We start from the raw sequence: 18,233 nt of genomic DNA, 5'->3' as shown, positions 1-18,233 counted from the left end.
ACAGATCAGTAACAGCACACCTCAGAATGAGTCTGGATACACCATAAGGGATTTTATTTTATAGTATCAAAATACTCCATCCCTCTTTAAAATAATTTAGTTGTGGTCTTTAGAAGCTGTCATAACTTTGGGAATTTTTTCAATAGTGGTCCATAATCATGTTAATCCTTCTAATGGCATTTCCTTGCCATGTTCATGTATCATCCTCCAAGTTCTTAGAGCCCTGATAGTCACTGAAGATGACACATCCTGTGCAGGAGTCTCTGAGTTACAGGTAGAGTTTAATGAGTTCATCACTGACAGCTGAAGGAGTCAGCACACCGAGGTCTGTGAACAGCAGTGTGATCAGTGATGGGGAGGTGTAGTCAATCCAGGGGTGCTCCTCTGTTAGGTTCTGACCCGTTTTCAGAGTGTCTGCTTTGTACTAGAAGGAAACAGAGACCATTAGTTACTACACAACTGCAAGTTAAATCCTCTTTTGGGCAAGAGCAGTGCTACAGCCTCAAGCAGATGTTTGTGGTAAAACTGAAGGAAGTCAAGTGCACACACTGGTGCCACCTTGGTCTTGGCTCTTTTATCTCGTGTAAAAAGTACAATTTGTAGTTCTGGAGTTTGTTGGTTTAACTGTTTCTTACCCCCAGCTGCTGCTGTGCCCTAAAGGAACTGCTTTAGGAGCAGAGTATCTATGTCAGGACAGATTATGGCTGTTTGGTGCCCGAGTGTACCATGGAGCAACCCCAAAATAGACCACAGCAGAGAGATGCAGATAATCAGAGATGCTTAGAAGACAGTTTTTCACAGACACACCAGTGCACACCTTAGCTGGGTAAGATGGAGGTTGAGTTTCTCTTACCTTAAACCTATCAGGAACGTCCTGCTGATTGAGAGGGAAGAGTCTGACGAACTTGAAACTTTCTGCTACCACATAAAATGGCTTATTCTGGGCTTTGGCACACACAGCAATTTGATTGGTGCCAATCTGTGGAGACAGATGGAAAAGAAGTTGCAGACTCAGTGCTTGCCTGACAATACTGCCCAGCTTCCAACAATTAACAGACATTTACTGGATAAAATCCAAATGGAAGAGACTTCTCAAAAAGCTTTAAATGCTTCAGAGAAACCAAACTTAATTAAAAGTCCAGAGTTTACAGAATGATGCAAGAAACTCACAATTACCTTGTTGATAATGCCTCCACTTTCAACTACACCTTCAGCACCAACTAACACCAGGTCCACTTTCTCCATAATGTAGCTGTTAAAAGGGGACAAAAAAAAAAATCCAAGCATTACTGGGTAATAGGACAAATGACTTGCTGAACAGAACAGAAATTAGTAATTCAATCAATCTTTCCATTTTCTGCACTAGTTCCATCTACCTCTCATAAGTCCACACGCTGCTACACATCCTTGGAGTGAGATTTCATCTGCTTCCCTGCAGGAATATTAAGTAGCCTTTTCTTCCGCAGCCATAGCTGACCCTGGCAACTCTGTAAATGCTGGAAGAAGCTGAACTCTAGCTAGGAATATTCAGATTTATTGTAGTTTTTTTTTTTTTCCTCACATATTGGACTTGTACTAAGCAGTGGTAATTTAGCAAATACCTTAAGAAACCAAAAAACGATAACACTTCTGCAAATTAGGAAAAAAAGTGGCTTCTTTGTTTAGCACCTCAGTTCTTTTTTTACAGATCTGTACAAGTTCTTAGGTCTGGTTCCTTCTTTCATTCCAACCTGCAAAATCAAATGCTTGTGTTGTAGCTGACACATTGTAATTGTGCACCTAAAGCTGCAACTCGTTTGGCCTGTTGGATGACTATGACAAACGAAGGGTTTGAACAAGCTGCTCACATGTGAGTTTATTCTGTTTTACTGTCGAAATGAAATTGTGATGAAAAATATTAAAATTTGTACTCAGACTTACCCAACTGCAGCATCCAGAATCACAGTCACAGGAATGTTCAGCTTCCTTAGGGCTTTTGCCATTTTTTGCCTATTAAAGAAAATGTTTGGACCTTAAAAATTATTTTTTTAAAGACAATAATATGAAAATACTGTTTGAAAGACTGAAGCCTATGACTGCCCCCATTGCCCTTCTGTTAGAACAGAAAATGAGTTATTGAATAGAAATGGAAGGAATTGTTACATGTTGTTAGTGACATGTATTACCCAGTGTGCAGGGCTTACTCCCTCACTTGTACAACAATATCTGCTCTGAAGGAATTATTTGACATCTTTAAATGACGTTGTTAGCTGTGTATTTTACTTTGCTATGATTAGCATAATACTGATTATTTTAGCCTATTTCTTAAAGAGATGATTATAAAGCAGTTGTCTCCCATCTCCCAAGGGAAAAGTAGGTTGCCTGGCACTGACAAGTCTGTGAACCTTTGAGGAAAACCTAGATAACACTAATTAAGATATCGAGTATGGAAAGTTAATTACCAATATTTTTTTAGATTTTTTTTCACTTGTCCAGAATAATGTGATATGAGTGACACTTGCCATTTAAAATGCTCCAACCAAGCCTAGCTTTTCTTAGGGCAGGATAAGTTGGATGGTAGCTGTAACTTACCCTGTTAACCAAGATAAAACTCAAATTAATGAATACTCGCCCTGCTTCATCAGGCTGTGATTCAGTAACATAAACACTGAATCGCTTCTTGGACTCCACAGCTGCTTCCAGCACCCTGAGGACCACCCTGGAGTAGGCGTGTGTCAGTATGCGCTGCCAGGACAAAAAAAAAAAATTCACACATTACATTTGCTGAGCCTCGGGAAACCTTGACTTTTGTCATGGCTTGCTGTGCAGAACAACGTTGTGCAGAAGCCCCCATCAGACTCCTCTCCCCTCCTGTTCCTCCCTCGCTGCCAGCAACAGCGAAACCGAACAGGAGCGACCCTGCCCCGGCCTACTCACAGCACCGTCTCTGATGAAAGGGTGACACAGCTTGGCGATTTTATTCCTCGAGAGAGAGACTTTGGTCAGGAAGATCTCCCCGCGCTCGATCATGATTTCTTTGCACTTGGAGTAGTCCTGGCAAAGAGCGGGACGCCCGCTGAGCGGCTGCAGGGCCCCGCAGCAGCGGCGGGGCACAGCGGGCAGCCCTTACCGAGTACTCCAGCGAGGTGAGGCTGATGAAGCGCAGGAAGAGCTCCCCGCCGGAGGACACGGCCACCGAGGAGTCCACCCGCGACAGGGTGTCGATGGCGTCCCGCAGGCTGTTCCGCAGGCCCTGGATGGTCTCCCCTGGGGAGAGGCAGAGCCGCGCGGTCAGGGCCTCGCCCTGGGGGCAGCCGGGGCTCAGCGGGGTCCGCGCCCCGCCGGGGGCACCCGGGCCCACCTCGGTCCTGCTTGAGGAATCCCAGCAGCGCGCGGATGGCGGCCACGGCCGAGGCGACATCGGGGTCGTCCCTCAGCTGCGCCCTGAACGTCTCGATCAAGTCTGAAAGGCAACGGGGAGCGTCAGGCCCGGCCCGGCGCGGCGCCTCCCGGGGCTGCCCCGCGCCCTCGTTACCGTCCGTGCCCATCGCCGCCCCCGTTACCCTCCGTGCTCATCGCCGCTCCGCTCCGCTCCGCCCGCCGCGCCGGGGCGTGGGCAGGGCCGGCCCGGGGCGTGCCCGGATGAGGAGCGCCGGGCCGGGGCGTCATCCGCGGGCGCCGCGGCCGCTGCTGCGCGGCCGGCGCGATGAGCGCGGGTGAGCGCGGCCGGGGCGGCCCGGCGGGCTCTGGGCGTGCTCCGGAGGGGTTTGGGGGGTGCCGCGGCGGGGCTCGGGCTCCTCGTGGGGAAGCGGAGGCCGAGAGCGGGGCCCCGGGGCTCTACCGCTCTGCTCGGGGCCCGCAGTGACGCCGCTGTGCGCTCCCTTTGCAGATGATGAGCTGAGCCTGCTGATCGTCGTCCTCGACACCAACCCGATCTGGTGGGGGAAGAGGGCCCTGGGAGAGGCTGAGGTACGGCGCTGGCACTGCAGATGGTCATTTCTGGGGGAAACGGTGTCGTTTTCTTTGACTTCTGAACTGTGCTACTGTTGCCTGCTAGAGCAGGTATAACGGGTATCGTAATACCTTTTGAAATACCTGTGCAGCGTTCTGTGTTCATTAGAGCTTTTTTAACAGCAAAAGCTCTTTCTGCATCTTCAAATTCACGTTTTTTAAACTGCAGTCATTTCACAGATTACTTCTGAATTGCCTCTCTGTAAATGTTACTGTGCTACATCTGCTCTGTTGTTTATTCCAGCAGTTCACCCTGTCGAAATGCATCGATGCAGTGATGGTGCTGGGAAACTCTCACCTGCTCATGAATCGCACCAACAAACTCGCTGTAATAGCAAGTCACACTCAGGAAAGGTAGAGCTGCTTCTAAACGTTTCCAGTTTCCTCTATCTGTCTCCTGATTTTCTTCTTTGATGGCAAGAAACCAAGTTAAAAGTGTTTAATATATCGTTGTCTAAAAAAAAGAAATTGGCTGAAACCAAGTAGGAAAGAATCTTAATGACTTACAAAGCAACAAAAAGACTTAGAAGGGAAGTTTAAATAGACTTAAAAATACACAGAGAGTGGTAGATATGTGTGGAGTGGAACAATGCAAATGGAAGAAGTTCCCTGTTTAGGGGATATTTTTACCTCCAGATGTTTGTGAATCTCAGGATCTATCCCCAAGTGCAGCCAAAGAATTTCACCAGATCTCTTAAGAGATATCTCAAAAGGAGGGAGCTGAATGTGAGTTTTACTCCAGTTTAAGCTGAAAGTCACCTAACTTACATAGACTCATTAATGCCTAAAGTATTAAAAGGATTTTAAATTAAACTTCAGAGTATTGTTATCTGCAGCTGATTAATTTATAGCATTTTTTTCTTACATGAATACTTTGCTTTCCCTCTGTTTCAGCCGTTTCCTCTACCCTGGGAAGCGTTGGGCTGCTGCAGATCCCTTTGGAGAGGGAGGCCCTTCCATGGAATCTAACTGCTCCGGCAGCAAGGATGGAAAATATGAATTATTAACAGCAATAAATGATGCAATTGCAGAAGAGATTAAAGACCTCATGACAAAGAGTAAGGAGAAGAAAATTCGAGGCTTAATATGCAGAATTGGAAAACACTTGGACTGTCAAGGAGTTGCAAAAATGTCCTCTGTTTTCATCATATGAATTTTAATATGCTTAAAGTAGATGAGTTTATTAGGTTTGACACTTCAGGCCTCTGCATTAGTATTACTTGCCAAAGATAAAAATGTGTAGTATTTTTTATTGTTTGGTTCAGTAGCTGGTTTTATGTGCAAAAGTAACTTTTGCACTTTTTATTGTATTGCAGCTGACATGAAGGGCCAGCAAACAGAAACCCTGTTAGCAGGTTCACTTGCTAAAGCACTTTGCTGTATCCTTTTGATTACAGAATCTTCAAAGCCTTTATGTGTTCTGAAGAGTGTTTCTTATAATACTAACTTTTACTGTTCTTGTTTTGTTGTAATACTTAAAACTGAACCATTTGCCTGATAACTGTGGCTTGTGCTTATCAAAATGTGTATTGGCCAAGGTGGTGAATGTGTGGTGTGGATCATGGAGTTATTTCCAAGAATGGAATGTAGATTCCTTAATGCCAGCTAATGTAGACATCAACAAGATGGGCAAAGACCTAAAAGGTAACACCTCTTTTCCTGTTTTCAACACTGAAAGGTTTATTTTAACCTAAATAACAGGTATAAATGCACTTGCACGGACAAACAAATACACGTGTTTGGACACACCCCCATTTCCAAAATTGGCACTGCTAGGTGGAGGTTTATTTTGATCATTTGAGGTTGCCTACATTAAAAAAGTTAAAGGCCTTCATCAGTAGTCCACATCCTTATGGAGATTTTATGTTGTGTGGAAATAAACTGGAATTTCCTTGGAATAACTGGAGGTTCAGAGGAATTAGTCCACAGATAATTGTCACTGGGACTGGAAATAGTTTCATATAAATATTTTATCTGAGCTGTTAGATCTAACATCCAGTACATTCTGAGGTGTCATATGCTACAGAATTAAAGGGATGAAACAAACAAGGTGCTGATGCATTTCTCTTTCTTTTTAATACTTAGCCAATCAAGAAATTAAATCAAGGATTCTGGTAAGAACTTCTGCTGTCACAGTTTTCTTTTAGTCTTGAAATCCAGTGATGTATGTAGGCTAACAAGTTTGAATTTGTATTTAGGTCATAAAAGCTGCAGAAGACAGCGCATTGCAATACATGAATTTCATGAATGTGATCTTTGCAGCACAGAAACAGGTGAAGCTGGCCTTTTTTCCATTTATATTATCTTTTATTTCTGTGTAAAGATAACACAAATGTTAATTTCTCTTATGATTACATAATTTATAGTGCATTTATCATGAAAACAAGTCAGTGTCTGACAGTGACACTGACAGTGCTGTGTGGGTCTTGGCTAAATTTATTTTTCACGCGTGTCATCTCTTGCAGAGTATTTTGATTGATGCCTGTGTCTTGGACTCTGATTCAGGTCTTCTACAACAGGTACAGACTTGCTGTTGTTATTTGCCATTTATATTAACTCATAAATACTTGATGTTAGACAGTTCAACACGTTCTTCAGCTCTTTCCTTTAATCCAGAGTGGGTGTGGAAATATGTTCAGTGGATCTGACAGTTCTGACATGCAGGCCTTGTGCAGTACATGGATATTTTAAGTGCCCTGTTAATGTCATCAAACAACAATCTGATCATGGTCTCTGCTTTGCAGGCCTGTGATATTACGGGTGGCATATATTTGAAAGTGCCCCACATGCCATCCCTTCTGCAGTATTTGTTGGTAAGTCACTTAAAAAACACTTCAGTGTTTTTCATGTGTCGGACGTGAAATATTCACTTCACTGACCTGATAACACAGGAATACCAACCCAATTCACAAAATACTTCTCTCTATCCATGCAGTGGGTTTTTCTCCCTGATCAAGAGCAGAGATCACAGCTTGTCCTTCCACCTCCTGTTCACGTTGACTACAGAGCTGCCTGCTTCTGTCATCGGAACCTCATTGAAATTGGCTACGTGTGCTCCGTGTGCTTGTCAAGTAAGTTTATAAATATTTAACAGTCTTATTTCTTATATTCCAATGACCTGTTTTAGTGAAAGCAAATTCTTTGATTTTTCAGTATTCTGCAACTTCAGTCCTATCTGCAGTACCTGCGAGTAAGTGTTTATTCTTTGTAGTTCAAGGGTGGGTGTGGGAATATGTTCAGTGTATCTGACAGTTGCTTTTCCATATTTTTTTCCAGGACTGCTTTCAAAATATCATTGCCACCTGTCATGAAAGCAAAGAAGAAGAAATTAAAGGTAGCTGCATAGCAACATTATGTAAATACATCATTACCTCCTCCAGGAATTCCATGAAATTTAACCTACTTGAGAAACTGATGGCACTTTTTACTGGATATGAAAGAGAACTGTATGCAGTGCTATTACTTGTTTCTTAGGGGATAAATATTTAAAATGTATGTGTTCTATGTGACCTGTTAAGTAACAAATCACTGTATTACCATGCAATCTGTGCTGTTTTAAATACTAATTCTTCACTGTCAGAGGAACCAGAAGTTGCATCCTGGTAAAAAGACACAGCCTGTGAATTTGAGGGTATTCTGTCCACTGCCAAGTTTCACGCCTCCCAGTTATTTTCAAAGTCAAGAAAGCTTCAATTCTTTCTGTGTGTTGGTGTAAAGTTAAGAATGACCATTTCTAGTGTGTAGGATGAGAATCATAGCACTGTGTTGTTCAGGGACTTCAGCTTCCTACTAGCAATATGAGCCATCGTTTTCAAGATGGTTTGTGAGCCATTTGGAAAAAAAAGAAAAAAAGGTGCTAATTGCCCTGCATGTGCACTCACATGTATTGATATTCCTGTGACTGTACTGTCCTTATGGTATTTCTTTCTCAATTTGATATCTCTTCCTTTGTGAATGAAAAGGCCTCCCTTAGTTTAAAATAGCATCAATAAATGCAGACTAGCAGGTTAGTCTTCACGGTTTTATTTTGAAACTGGAAAACAAGAAATGTAGTTGTAATCTGATAACAGGCACGCTTCTTATTCTTAGTATGTGGGTTTCCATCTGACACGTGCCAAGAACAAAGACTTTTGGATTGGTGTCTTTTATGGCAGGAAGGTCTGCTGTGTACTTCTGAATGTGGCTTTCATTTAAAGAAACAAACAGCATCTCCTTTCAAAGAGAACTATATAATTTGGTAGTTTAACCTTTTTCCTGAAAGGATTAGAGTGGATTTTTTTTCCACATAGAAAACGAGTTATTTTTTCCTTCCCAATGTATATACAGGAATTTGTCAGGTCTTGATATTCACATCAGGTTTTGTCACTGTAACAGCTGCAGTGTCAGTTATTTCTGGGCTTACCAACCTAACAAGGTGAGCTTTTTTTCATTGACAAAAGCCATTTTGTGTGAAGGCTGTATTTATAATTTATGTTGTATAAAACTTTTGTAATAAAGACTGTCTCTTTTTCAAATGTGGTCAGATATTGCTTTGATATTTAAGGATGAGCTACATGATTTTCCTGGAGTTTTGTTGTTTGAGTCATACTAGCAAACAAAGGGATTAGTGTTTATTTGCTACAAGTAACATACTTCTCTTATTAATTAGCACTCTAATGCCTATTGGTTAATGATTCACTTCTCATTTTAATTAGTCCAAATGCTCAGTTTCTGTCTTCTTTTGGGTTTGGGGGTTTCTTGGGTCACTGGTCTCCTACCAGAACTACCTTTTACCTGCTTAGATCCGATTTCAGCACAATTACTGAGCTGGTTTTATTAGTTTCTTGCTTAACTGGGAAGATGTCCTAGTGGCCCATAAATTCTACGTTCATAATCAATACTACCTCCCTCCTTCAGATCTGAGAGCCCTAAACTTTAATTTATTTTCTTTTCTCACACACTTAGAGCTTATTTGTTAGCGTTGTTAGCTTTGTTAGTTTGTGCCCGGCCCCGCCGCCACCATCGCTCCCCGTGAGGCGGCCGCGTTCCCGCCCTTCCCGTGAGGCGGCCGCGTTCCCGCCCTTCCCGTGAGGCGGCCGCGTTCCCGCCCTTCCCGTGAGGCGGCCGCGTTCCCGCCCTCCGCGTTGCCATGGCGCCGCGCTGGCGCTGCAAGATGGCGGCCGGGCGGCCGCCGTAGCGCTATGGGGGCCCTCAGCTTCGGGGCGCTGCTGCTGCTGCTGCGGGCGGTTCCCTGCCCCGGGCAGCTGGCCGGGGACACCGGTGGGTCAGGGCGTGAGCGGCCGCAGTGAATGGTGACCTCCGGGGGGCGAGGGCCGGGCGGGGTGTGGGGATGGCGGTCGGCCCGCGGCGGGATCTGCCCGGGTGGGCGTGAGGGGAGGCGGCGCGGACCCTGAGGGCTCCCCAAGGCGCGGCCTTGGGCGCCCCTTCCAAACCCGAACGTGCCCTCCTGCCGCTGCTCAGCACAGAGCGGGAGGGTGAAGCAGTTTACGTCGGACCTTTCAGCCTTGGCAAAGCGTAGAAAGAAAAATCCAGTGAAGCTCCCAACCCCGAACCCTAAACTTGGCACTGCGTCCACATGCAGAACTCAGGAGCCCACAGCTCCTGGATCGCAGGTGGTGGGACATCCCTCGCACAATTCATGGCCCCAAGAAATTAAAAAGTGTAAGCTGAAGTCAGCAAGAAATGCTAAATATGGTATTGCTGAGCTGTGTAGTATCTGCGTGGGCTGTAAGTGCTGTAATGTTATTTTACTGCCTGTTTACTGGGCATCTTCACACATGTAAACTTGTGACATAGAAAGCTACACCCACTCCTCCAACACTTGGCAAGAATGGAAATACAACCCTGTACTAGGCATTACATGATATTTTTCTTCTGTTTGTGACAAGTCTAAGAGTGTAAGAATATAGCCCAAGCACAAGATCTATGTCTTACAGATGTTACCTCTTTAAGTCAACTTATTTCTTTTTCTTTTTTTTTCAGTCTTTCAGCCTTCGTTTATTCATATGTCAGGGCCCAGAGTAAATTCATTTTTTCTCGGCAATTCTTCAGGAGTTAATTTTTCTATAATTTTAAGTCCTAGAGATGCAGAGCCAGGTAAGAACACTTCAACCCCCTTTCCCCATGTAAATAGATACATTTGACTTGTTAATATTTTTTGACACAAAAATTACTAGAGAAATGGTAATGCATGTCATTTAGTGTCTTAATCGTTACAGAAATGGGAATTTCAGACATTCCTGTGATTAACCCCTTAGTTCTCAGTTTTTTCTGTGTGAGCTGGGCCTGAGGGTGTATCTGAAGGCACAAGAAAAGTTTAAATGTACTTCTCATTTCCCAGTCCTTTCTAAATGACCTTTAAAATTTTTATTTTGTTATAGGAAAATTGCAACTTGCAAATTGCAGCGGAAGTAAAAGGGCTGGAGATTGGAATTTGGATGTAACTCCTGGTGTGGTGTGTAGAATACTGATTCTTCTGTTATTCCACTTCATTCTAGCTTCTCTCTGAGAAGCTGACAAATGGTATAGACAAGATCAATTTAATACAAGCTATCAGAGCTGTCAAACTTTGTTTTGTGTTTTCCAGAACATTTCCAGTGTGACTGTAAGCCTCAGCAGAACTCTGGAGCTGTGTTTGCCCAATGCCACCGAGTGCTGCCCCTCACCTCTGTGCGTGGTGGAAACACTCCAGGTTTTAGCCTGCCGTGGTTCAGTGATGCTGGCACAGCTCCTGATTCAAGCTGAAATATTTGCCAACTCTTCCTTTGCAGGAAATGTGTCAGGTAAGTGCTAAAGAAGAAATGGCATTTTGGCTGTTCTTTTCCTCTCTGTATGGAAAAATCGGTATTAGGGCAGCAATAAGAGGTACTGAGCAATCAATGGAATTTTAAACAAGGTTTCTACACAGAATCAACTGCAGTGTGCATGGTCTTTTTATTTGGATTTCTGCCCACTTAATCTGATTTTCTCTTCTACTTCTGTTACAGAAAATGCAACTATCATCCCAAACCAGGCATTTAAGCCCTTGGGCTCTTGTCCTTGTAACTTAACAGCTGGAGCTTGTGATGTTCGTTGTTGCTGTGATCTGGTACTGATTTCTTATTAAACTTTGATTAAGTGTTTTCAAAGTTTCTAGACTCTTTTGTCTGCGGGGAGAGAGAGGTACTGAATGCTTCAGACTAGATGAGCCAGAGGGGGTGTTTGGATATTCCAGTATTTCTGAAAATAAATATGTTCTCTATACAAAGTTGCTTGATTTACCTGTAAGTTTGGCTTTATATTGCCATAAGTATTGCAATTAACTTGCTAAAAAGTGACCAGTTTTCCCTTTCAGGAGTGTACACCAGACTTGCAGCAGTTATTCAATGGATCATGTTTCACTGGAGTGTTTGGTGGGGATGTAAACCCACCTTATGACCAGCTGTGCTCTTCCCAGTCAATGGAATATACCCCTGAGTGGTTTCCCTTCCTTTGTGTACAGTCTTCTCTTGACAACACACCATTTCTTGGCTATTTTTATCATGGCTCTATGTAAGTCTTAAGAAAATTTATTTTCTCATCACACTCTCATCACATTCATTATGCAACCAAAAATATAACTTGTCTTTATAATGGAAGTTACTTTGAAATTAGGGTTTTAGGGTGCAAACCTTAAATGCAAGTGGAGTAATGTCATTGTTAGTATATAAGAACAGGGGACATGAAAGCAAACCTGTAATTATTTGTGGGAGGTAAAGAGTTTAATTTTTAAACTTGTTTGCAGTTCTTCACCCCAAGTTCCTTCATTTAAGATCCTTCTACAAACTTCTCCTGGGAAACCTTTCACTGGTTACAGAGAAGGAGATCCAATTATAACAGAAGAAGATGAGTATTTTACTGTTCCCCAGGTAATCACTTGGTGCTTATGAGCTTTTGATTCCTCTTGGTTGATTTGGAACTCCCTGCATCACTCTCCTTATGGCTTTGCATCCAATTTCAGCAGCTTGATGTTGGGAAGTGGTGGGGTGTATTTGTCACAAAAAACCCTCAAAAAACGATCAAAAAGTCCAAAACAAAACCACAAAGTAAAAATTATCCTTTGTCATCCCCTTGCCCACCCCTGCAAAAGGTAATACATTTTGGAGAGACTTGTTGGTTGTAATTATTTTCACAAATGAAGATGAAGTCGTGGTGTACATTGAAACTACTTTTAAGGCTGTGCTTTTAAAATGTTAACCTCTCTTTTGCCAGAGGCTGAGGTGGTTTTATATCATCAGATAGCTTGCTTGCCAAAGTGTTATGTGTGGCTGTAGTGCACACGTGGGGCATTTTACTAAGAAGTAATCTTCAAATGAAAAGCAAGGGGCTAGAAAATTCTCATTTCTGTGAACCCCCTGCAGCAATCCATGGCTGGACAGTGTGTTGGGAATGCTCCTGTGGCCTATCTCCACAACTTTGATGTCAAGTGCCCGACCAATGTGGGGTCTTACAAGGAAGGCCTGCCCCGTGATGTGAGGATAAACACTGGCACTGCAGGTATGCTGCACAAATCCAAGCAGGAATGTGTTTCATTGTTTCTCAGAGCTGCTGGAACAGAACAAACCCGAGGGCTGTTGGCACAGTTGCTAAATGTAACGTCTGTGTTATCTGGTACCTGTACTTCAGCATTTGGGGATGTTCTGTTCCTGGTTCTCATGACCTTCTAGCAAGTGTCCCACTGTTTCCCAAGATTTAGGAGGTAAGAAATAACAGGATGGGCCTTTGTGTCCCATTTAGCTGTTCCTGGTGACTCATTTTCAGACTCTTGCAGAGCCGTTTTTCTGTCAGGAGGGTGCAGCATCAGCGTTTTAGAGTTAGGGAGAAGTGGTTACTCTCTGCATAACAAAAGCCTGTACTTATGAAGAGTCATTCTGGAGTTTGAGATAATGTGATTACCAGCATGAACGTATTTTATTTTATTTTATGCTCCATAATTGTCTAATTTTGTTAGTCTATATTACCTCTGTAAGACCCACAGTTAATTAGCTCTGCTTTCAAAATACATAAACAGTCTGGGTCTTTACCAAAATTAATTTTCAAAATAGTTTCCTACTCAGTTTTCACAACAACAAGGATTGCACCTTGGGTATGAAAACAGAAGTCTTTGTTTGTTTTTCGTTCTCAGACTTCATCCAACAAAATGTTGTCTACAGAGCCATCACTGACAGGGGCAAATTCATCACTGAAAGTGGTAGGTCTCTTCCATTTAATTAATGTTTCTTACTTAACCTGGATTGTATATGAAATAGATTTTGATGTCTAAAATGTTTACCTGCTGCAATTCTTAGGAGGAATTTTATATGTTATCTAAGACTGAAAAAGTAAACTGGCTTCCTGCAAAGCAGGAAGTATTTAATTTACTCCAGTTCATCACAGTTGGTCAGAAAATCAGGTTCCTTACCTTGCATACATGGGGGATTGCACCATTACACACTGAAACAGTAAAATAAATTCTCAAAAAGATGAATGTTGTAGTTTCCAGAATTTTGCCAAGGTTTTAATGTGTTCTTTGTCAGCTGCAGTAGCAGAGCTTTCTAATTAGAGTGCTTTTCATTATGACCTTTTCTCTTTTTCCTTCTGCCAGAAAACCTTCTTGCTGCTGAGGTTCTGTGTCAAAATGTAACTTTTGCAGAGCATTATAAATTCATTTGGAAAGACAAGAATATTGAGCAAGTAAATGTCACTGTCTTCTTTGGAAGCTTATGTGATGGAGGTATCAGGAAATTTCTTTTATGATTTTTGATTTATTTCTTTGTCTTCTGTATGGAAATTCTGTGATAGAATCTCTTATTTACTAATTCTTAAAAATAATTTCCCTTGGACTCTAGAAAGAAAATTTTGGGGCTGATTTCCATTAATTTGTGTTAATTTGAATCTTCTGTCACTAATGAAAGACAGAAGTTTGTGCCCTACATAGAACATACATTTTGCTAATTTACTTACTTAAAAGTAATACTTTTTTCTTTCACCAGAAATCCTGACACAGAGATTCACAGTCGAATTTCTAAGTTTAAACAGTACTAATGGAGAGGAACTGTTTGAGAATCCAGGTATTAATACTTCATTTTGCCTATTAAGAGTAAAAAAATTCGTACTGTACATATTCTTATCAGTGATTACATTTTGTATTTCTTTTGTACTTCTTTATGTTGCCAGCCTTCGCCTTCCTGCCTTACTGCACTGCCAGTAGCAGTGAGTGGTTCTTAGGCTTTTGTTGCATAGATTTTGATCATTTAAAGTGAGACCATTCCCACAGCAGTGGAAATGTCTTGTCATTTACTTCAAGATTGATTACATTTAAACAATGCTAATGCTTATAGATTCTTCTACAGTGTTGATAATTTACCCTTCTGTGTTTAGGGTATCAAGTTGGAAAACCAGTGAAAGCTGCAAATCTGAATGATTCTGATCCTCTTGGAAGCCTCAACATTTGGCAGCCAGGTACTGGCTTGTGAGGTTGCAACTTCAATTGTAGTTAATGCTAAAGTTTTGGAGCTTTATTTGGTTTTTGGATTTTTTAAAACATATTTTAGTTAAAAATTTCTGCCAGATTTTGCTTTCCTTTCCCAAACTTCCAAAGGTCAGTGAGAAAACCTTTAATGCTTTCTTGGAAAATTGAATGATTTATATCTGTTTTTGAACTCTGCCACGCTGAGTTTGCATTCTAATGTTTGATGTTTTGCACAAAAGTGAAAGCTGGAGATCCAAAGGTGGATAATAGGAAAGCTCAAGTGAGATGTTTTCATTTCACAGCTGGCAGAGGTTTATGTGCATCAGCAACTGACAGACCAGTTCTGTTTGGAGTAGACTCATACTCTGGGTGCATTCTAGAAGTTGATATTAATGAAGATTGCAACCTTTTAAGGTGAGCCACACAGGCTGAATTGTTTATCCCTGCTTCATCCCTCTTGTTGATTGTTATGTGACTGTCTACAAGTGCCTCCCATCAGCACTGGTACATTCTTTTTAAATATTCATGTGTGTGTTTCAGCTTTCTGTGCTTAATAGTCTCACTTCTGTTTTTGATGGGAAATCATAATGATGGTTTCACTCTTTATTCAAATGAGGGTTGTGTTGGCTGCAATACTTTTCCATTTCTTCACTTCAATAGTTGAAGTTTATTTTTGTTGTGTGATGACATATTTCAGATGAAACTGACCTTAGGATACAGTAATATTGCAACCCAGAGTGGTAAGACAGTACAGATTTACATTCTGTGTGGTGTTACATTCTTACTTTGCAGAGGAAATGTGACAGAGAAATTGAATGCATTAATACAAGCTACTCACATTGGAAAGAGGGACAATTCCAGTTACAGTGATCTAAATGACTGGGTGGAAATTATACGTAAGTGAGGCTTGTGTTGTTCTTTGTAGTCTAAATATGCCCATACTGTAAACAAAGCATGTCAAAATAAATCCAAATTGTAATTTCAAATACCTAAAGCTAGTGATATGTGTGTCTGCATCCATCCATCCATATATGTGTACACAGAGGCACATAATTCAGTATGTCTGTGGATACTGCATATTTTACTGCCAGCCTGTACACATATGACGGTATTTATCCATTCATAAATTACTCCTTTAGGTGTTTTTATAGAGAGAATAATTTTTAATGTGTTCCTGTGTGACAGTTACCAGCATTTCACTGGGCTATGAGAATAATCTAATTATGGAACATATAATGTTTTCCATAATATTTACATTTAAATCTCTCTGTTCTCCTTCATAGGTCTTGATCCATTTAGTTCTAATGTGAGCACTGGAGGCTTAAGAGGCTTTTGTCCAGATATTCCTGCAAACCTGAATATTCGCATAATCTTTGCTAAAGTGGGAGCAGTGCAAGGGATTCCCCAGCAGGAAATTCTTGCTGTGCAGATCAGGTAAAGTGAGTTGTGTCTCTGACTATCTGACAAAGAAATGCTTCGTTTTGAGCCTTGTTTACCTAACATATCCCAAATTAATTTTACAGACAAAAAGGGTAGGTTTTGTTGCTGTTTTTTTTACACACCTTTCACTTTGCAACCCAAATTCTTTTGATCACAACCAGGTTAGCCTTTCTCCCTCTGAAATGAAAATTAAAGAAAAAATTAATGATTAAAAGCAGATAATCTTTATACTTCACTGAAATATTAAATAAAACACATTATGCTGCCAGCAGCAAGCATACACAGGGCATCCCATCAGGAGTCACGTGGTGGAAGCAACAAGATTGTCCTGCGTTCTGGCTTACCCCATTGCAGAGCTCTTGGGAGCTGAGCTAAATGCTTTATTCTTTCCTGAAACAGGGAATTTTCACTCTGCAAACACTTCCCCTCCTCCAGCAAGTCAATCCCTATCAAATAAGTGGGATTCTGTTCTGTTTTACCTCATTTCCAGACTATGCAAGTTCTCCCCTTGTACGATGTGGAAAATCCAGGGATTATCAACCTCCTCATAAATACTGTGTGTTTTGTCCTATCCTGCTTGTGTTTAGGGTCTAAACTTCCATTTCCAGCCCTCAAGCAATAGTTATACTTTTTGTTACAGTTACTCAACAGTCTTATGGCAGTTCCAGTGTGGGCTTGGCTGCAGAAACACCCTCAGCTTTCTTCCCATCACAGCTTCTGTTCAGTTCATTGAAGTCCCAGCACAACCACCCCCTCCAGTGACCAGGTAGTTCTGGTAAAAACATTGATAACCTCCCATTATGTTCAGCAGATGTAACGTGAATTACATTGACCAAAAAGTTCCTTTTTTCCAGGTATCAGAAGATTTATGCAGAGTTTGACTGCAATCAAAATGAGGTGTGCTGGCCACAACTCCTTTATCCACTGACACGCTTTTACACAGGTAAAATGTGGGATAAACAATGTGGGATGCCACAAAACATGAAAGGCCATATTTCTTTGAAACATAATAAGATGTGAGGAGTTGTCTGAAAGAATGCTTTTGCATACACTTTTATCTGTATGTTTGGGTTGTTGTATAAACTAAAATTTAGCTCTCACATGCTTACACTTTTTTTTTTGTTGTTGTTGTTTTTTTTTTTTTTTTTTTTTTTTTCAGGAGAACCATATTCCCAGTGTCTTGCTAAAGGCCTGTTTCTGGCATTTCTTGTTTTACTTGCAACGATTATGAGCAACCCTTGGTTTTCTAAATTATGGAACAGGTAAAAATTATGGAGAAACATTCTTGGATTTTGTAGACAATTTATGTAAACATTTAAAGATACATAAAATCAGTACTTCTACAGCATACAGAAAATGGCTGTTACTTAAAACAAAAGTAATAAATTATTTTTAAGCTCTAGACTCTGTGTTTGGAGTAGCAAAGTGCAGAGTTGACTTCAAGAAGGTGGCGAGTCCAGCCCAGAGGCTGCAGTGGGTTTGGGATTGTCCTCATGGATGGACTGTTGTCCTCTCAAGCCGGTTCTCTTCTCCTAGGACTCTTGACAGTAAACCCCTTGTGCCCACCTATTTTTGGAGCAGTGGGCAGACTTCTCACATTTCTGAGAATCATAGCCCTTCAGCTGTTTTCACGTGTTCATCTGAAATTCTCTTTTCCAGTTAATGCTTTGCATTGGCAACCTGCTGTGTCTGTGTGCAAGGTGCAGGAAACATCTTCTCATTGTCCTTAGCTGATGAAATGCAACATTTGGGATTTTCTTGTGGTTTGGATGGGCCACAAAGTTGAGGACAGGAGCAGTTCTGCTATAAAAGACAGGCTACAGTTTGGGATGTTCAGCCTGGAGAAGAGGTTGTGCAGAGACCTCACTGCAACCTTCCATTATCTCAAGGGGCCTACAGGGCTCCAGAAAGAGACTCTTAATCAAGAACTACAGAACAGAACAAGGAGTAATGGGTACAAATTGAAAGAAGGATGATTGAGGTTAGACATTTGGAAGACATTTTTTACTGTGGGGGTGGTGAGACACTGTAACAAGTTGCCCAGTGAAGTTGTGGATGCCCCAAGCCTGGCAGTGTTCAAAGTGGAGCAATCTGGTCTGGTGCGAGGTGCCCCTGCCCACGGCAGGAAGGGCTGGGACTGGGTGATATTAAGATCCATTCCAAGCCCACATGGCGCGGCTCTGGGGGACGGTGCTGTGCAGGACCAGGACTTGAGCTCGATGATCCTTCTCGTCCCTTCCGACTCAGCATTTTCTGTGCTTCCGTGATGTTCTCTCAGTCCCGCATTTCCCCTCTCGCACAGCAGCCTCTCAGCGCCGGTTGCCGTTCCCGGTAG

General features: G+C 42.0%; 3 protein-coding genes across 6 annotated transcripts; 2 read left to right on the top strand and 1 right to left on the bottom strand.

Annotated features, from left to right (window-relative positions):
• Window positions 1–31: 31 nt before the first annotated feature.
• Window positions 32–3,663, bottom strand: EIF2B1 (eukaryotic translation initiation factor 2B subunit alpha). Of its 2 annotated transcripts, none has more exons than XM_053993823.1 (9): window positions 3,543–3,663; window positions 3,341–3,442; window positions 3,110–3,246; window positions 2,917–3,033; window positions 2,612–2,724; window positions 1,921–1,989; window positions 1,177–1,252; window positions 854–979; window positions 32–424 (listed from the first exon to the last, which is right to left on the bottom strand). In XM_053993823.1, exons 1-9 carry the CDS (start codon window positions 3,646–3,648, stop codon window positions 269–271), a joined length of 1,002 nt encoding a protein of 333 aa, XP_053849798.1. In that variant the 5' UTR covers window positions 3,649–3,663; the 3' UTR covers window positions 32–268. The 2 variants fall into 2 exon arrangements, with proteins under 2 accessions (XP_053849798.1, XP_053849799.1); XM_053993824.1 differs by having other exon boundaries at window positions 3,515–3,602.
• GTF2H3 (general transcription factor IIH subunit 3) lies at window positions 3,628–8,504 on the top strand. 2 transcript variants are annotated; one of them, XM_053993826.1, is made up of 13 exons: window positions 3,628–3,695; window positions 3,869–3,948; window positions 4,238–4,344; window positions 4,885–5,048; window positions 5,307–5,369; window positions 5,605–5,634; window positions 6,076–6,104; window positions 6,189–6,263; window positions 6,456–6,509; window positions 6,735–6,803; window positions 6,926–7,061; window positions 7,144–7,180; window positions 7,267–8,504. In XM_053993826.1, the coding sequence occupies exons 1-13, from the start codon at window positions 3,686–3,688 to the stop codon at window positions 7,334–7,336; spliced, it is 924 nt and encodes a 307-aa protein (XP_053849801.1). In that variant the 5' UTR covers window positions 3,628–3,685; the 3' UTR covers window positions 7,337–8,504. The 2 variants fall into 2 exon arrangements, with proteins under 2 accessions (XP_053849801.1, XP_053849800.1); XM_053993825.1 differs by having other exon boundaries at window positions 4,235–4,344.
• A 626-nt stretch (window positions 8,505–9,130) lies between these two features.
• On the top strand, window positions 9,131–17,300 carry TCTN2 (tectonic family member 2). Of its 2 annotated transcripts, none has more exons than XM_053993711.1 (18): window positions 9,131–9,249; window positions 9,973–10,086; window positions 10,371–10,444; window positions 10,577–10,772; window positions 10,977–11,077; window positions 11,324–11,520; window positions 11,753–11,876; window positions 12,369–12,504; window positions 13,133–13,198; window positions 13,592–13,720; window positions 13,980–14,057; window positions 14,368–14,448; window positions 14,761–14,872; window positions 15,251–15,354; window positions 15,742–15,892; window positions 16,539–16,664; window positions 16,753–16,841; window positions 17,058–17,300. In XM_053993711.1, exons 1-18 carry the CDS (start codon window positions 9,171–9,173, stop codon window positions 17,162–17,164), a joined length of 2,064 nt encoding a protein of 687 aa, XP_053849686.1. In that variant the 5' UTR covers window positions 9,131–9,170; the 3' UTR covers window positions 17,165–17,300. The 2 variants fall into 2 exon arrangements, with proteins under 2 accessions (XP_053849686.1, XP_053849687.1); XM_053993712.1 differs by lacking the exon at window positions 9,131–9,249 and adding an exon at window positions 9,538–9,651.
• The last annotated feature ends 933 nt before the right edge of the window (window positions 17,301–18,233 follow it).

This window comes from Vidua macroura, chromosome 18 (genome assembly GCF_024509145.1).
Source record: "Vidua macroura isolate BioBank_ID:100142 chromosome 18, ASM2450914v1, whole genome shotgun sequence".
Classification (NCBI taxonomy): domain Eukaryota; kingdom Metazoa; phylum Chordata; class Aves; order Passeriformes; family Viduidae; genus Vidua; species Vidua macroura.
This window is presented reverse-complemented; position numbering and strand designations above follow the sequence as displayed.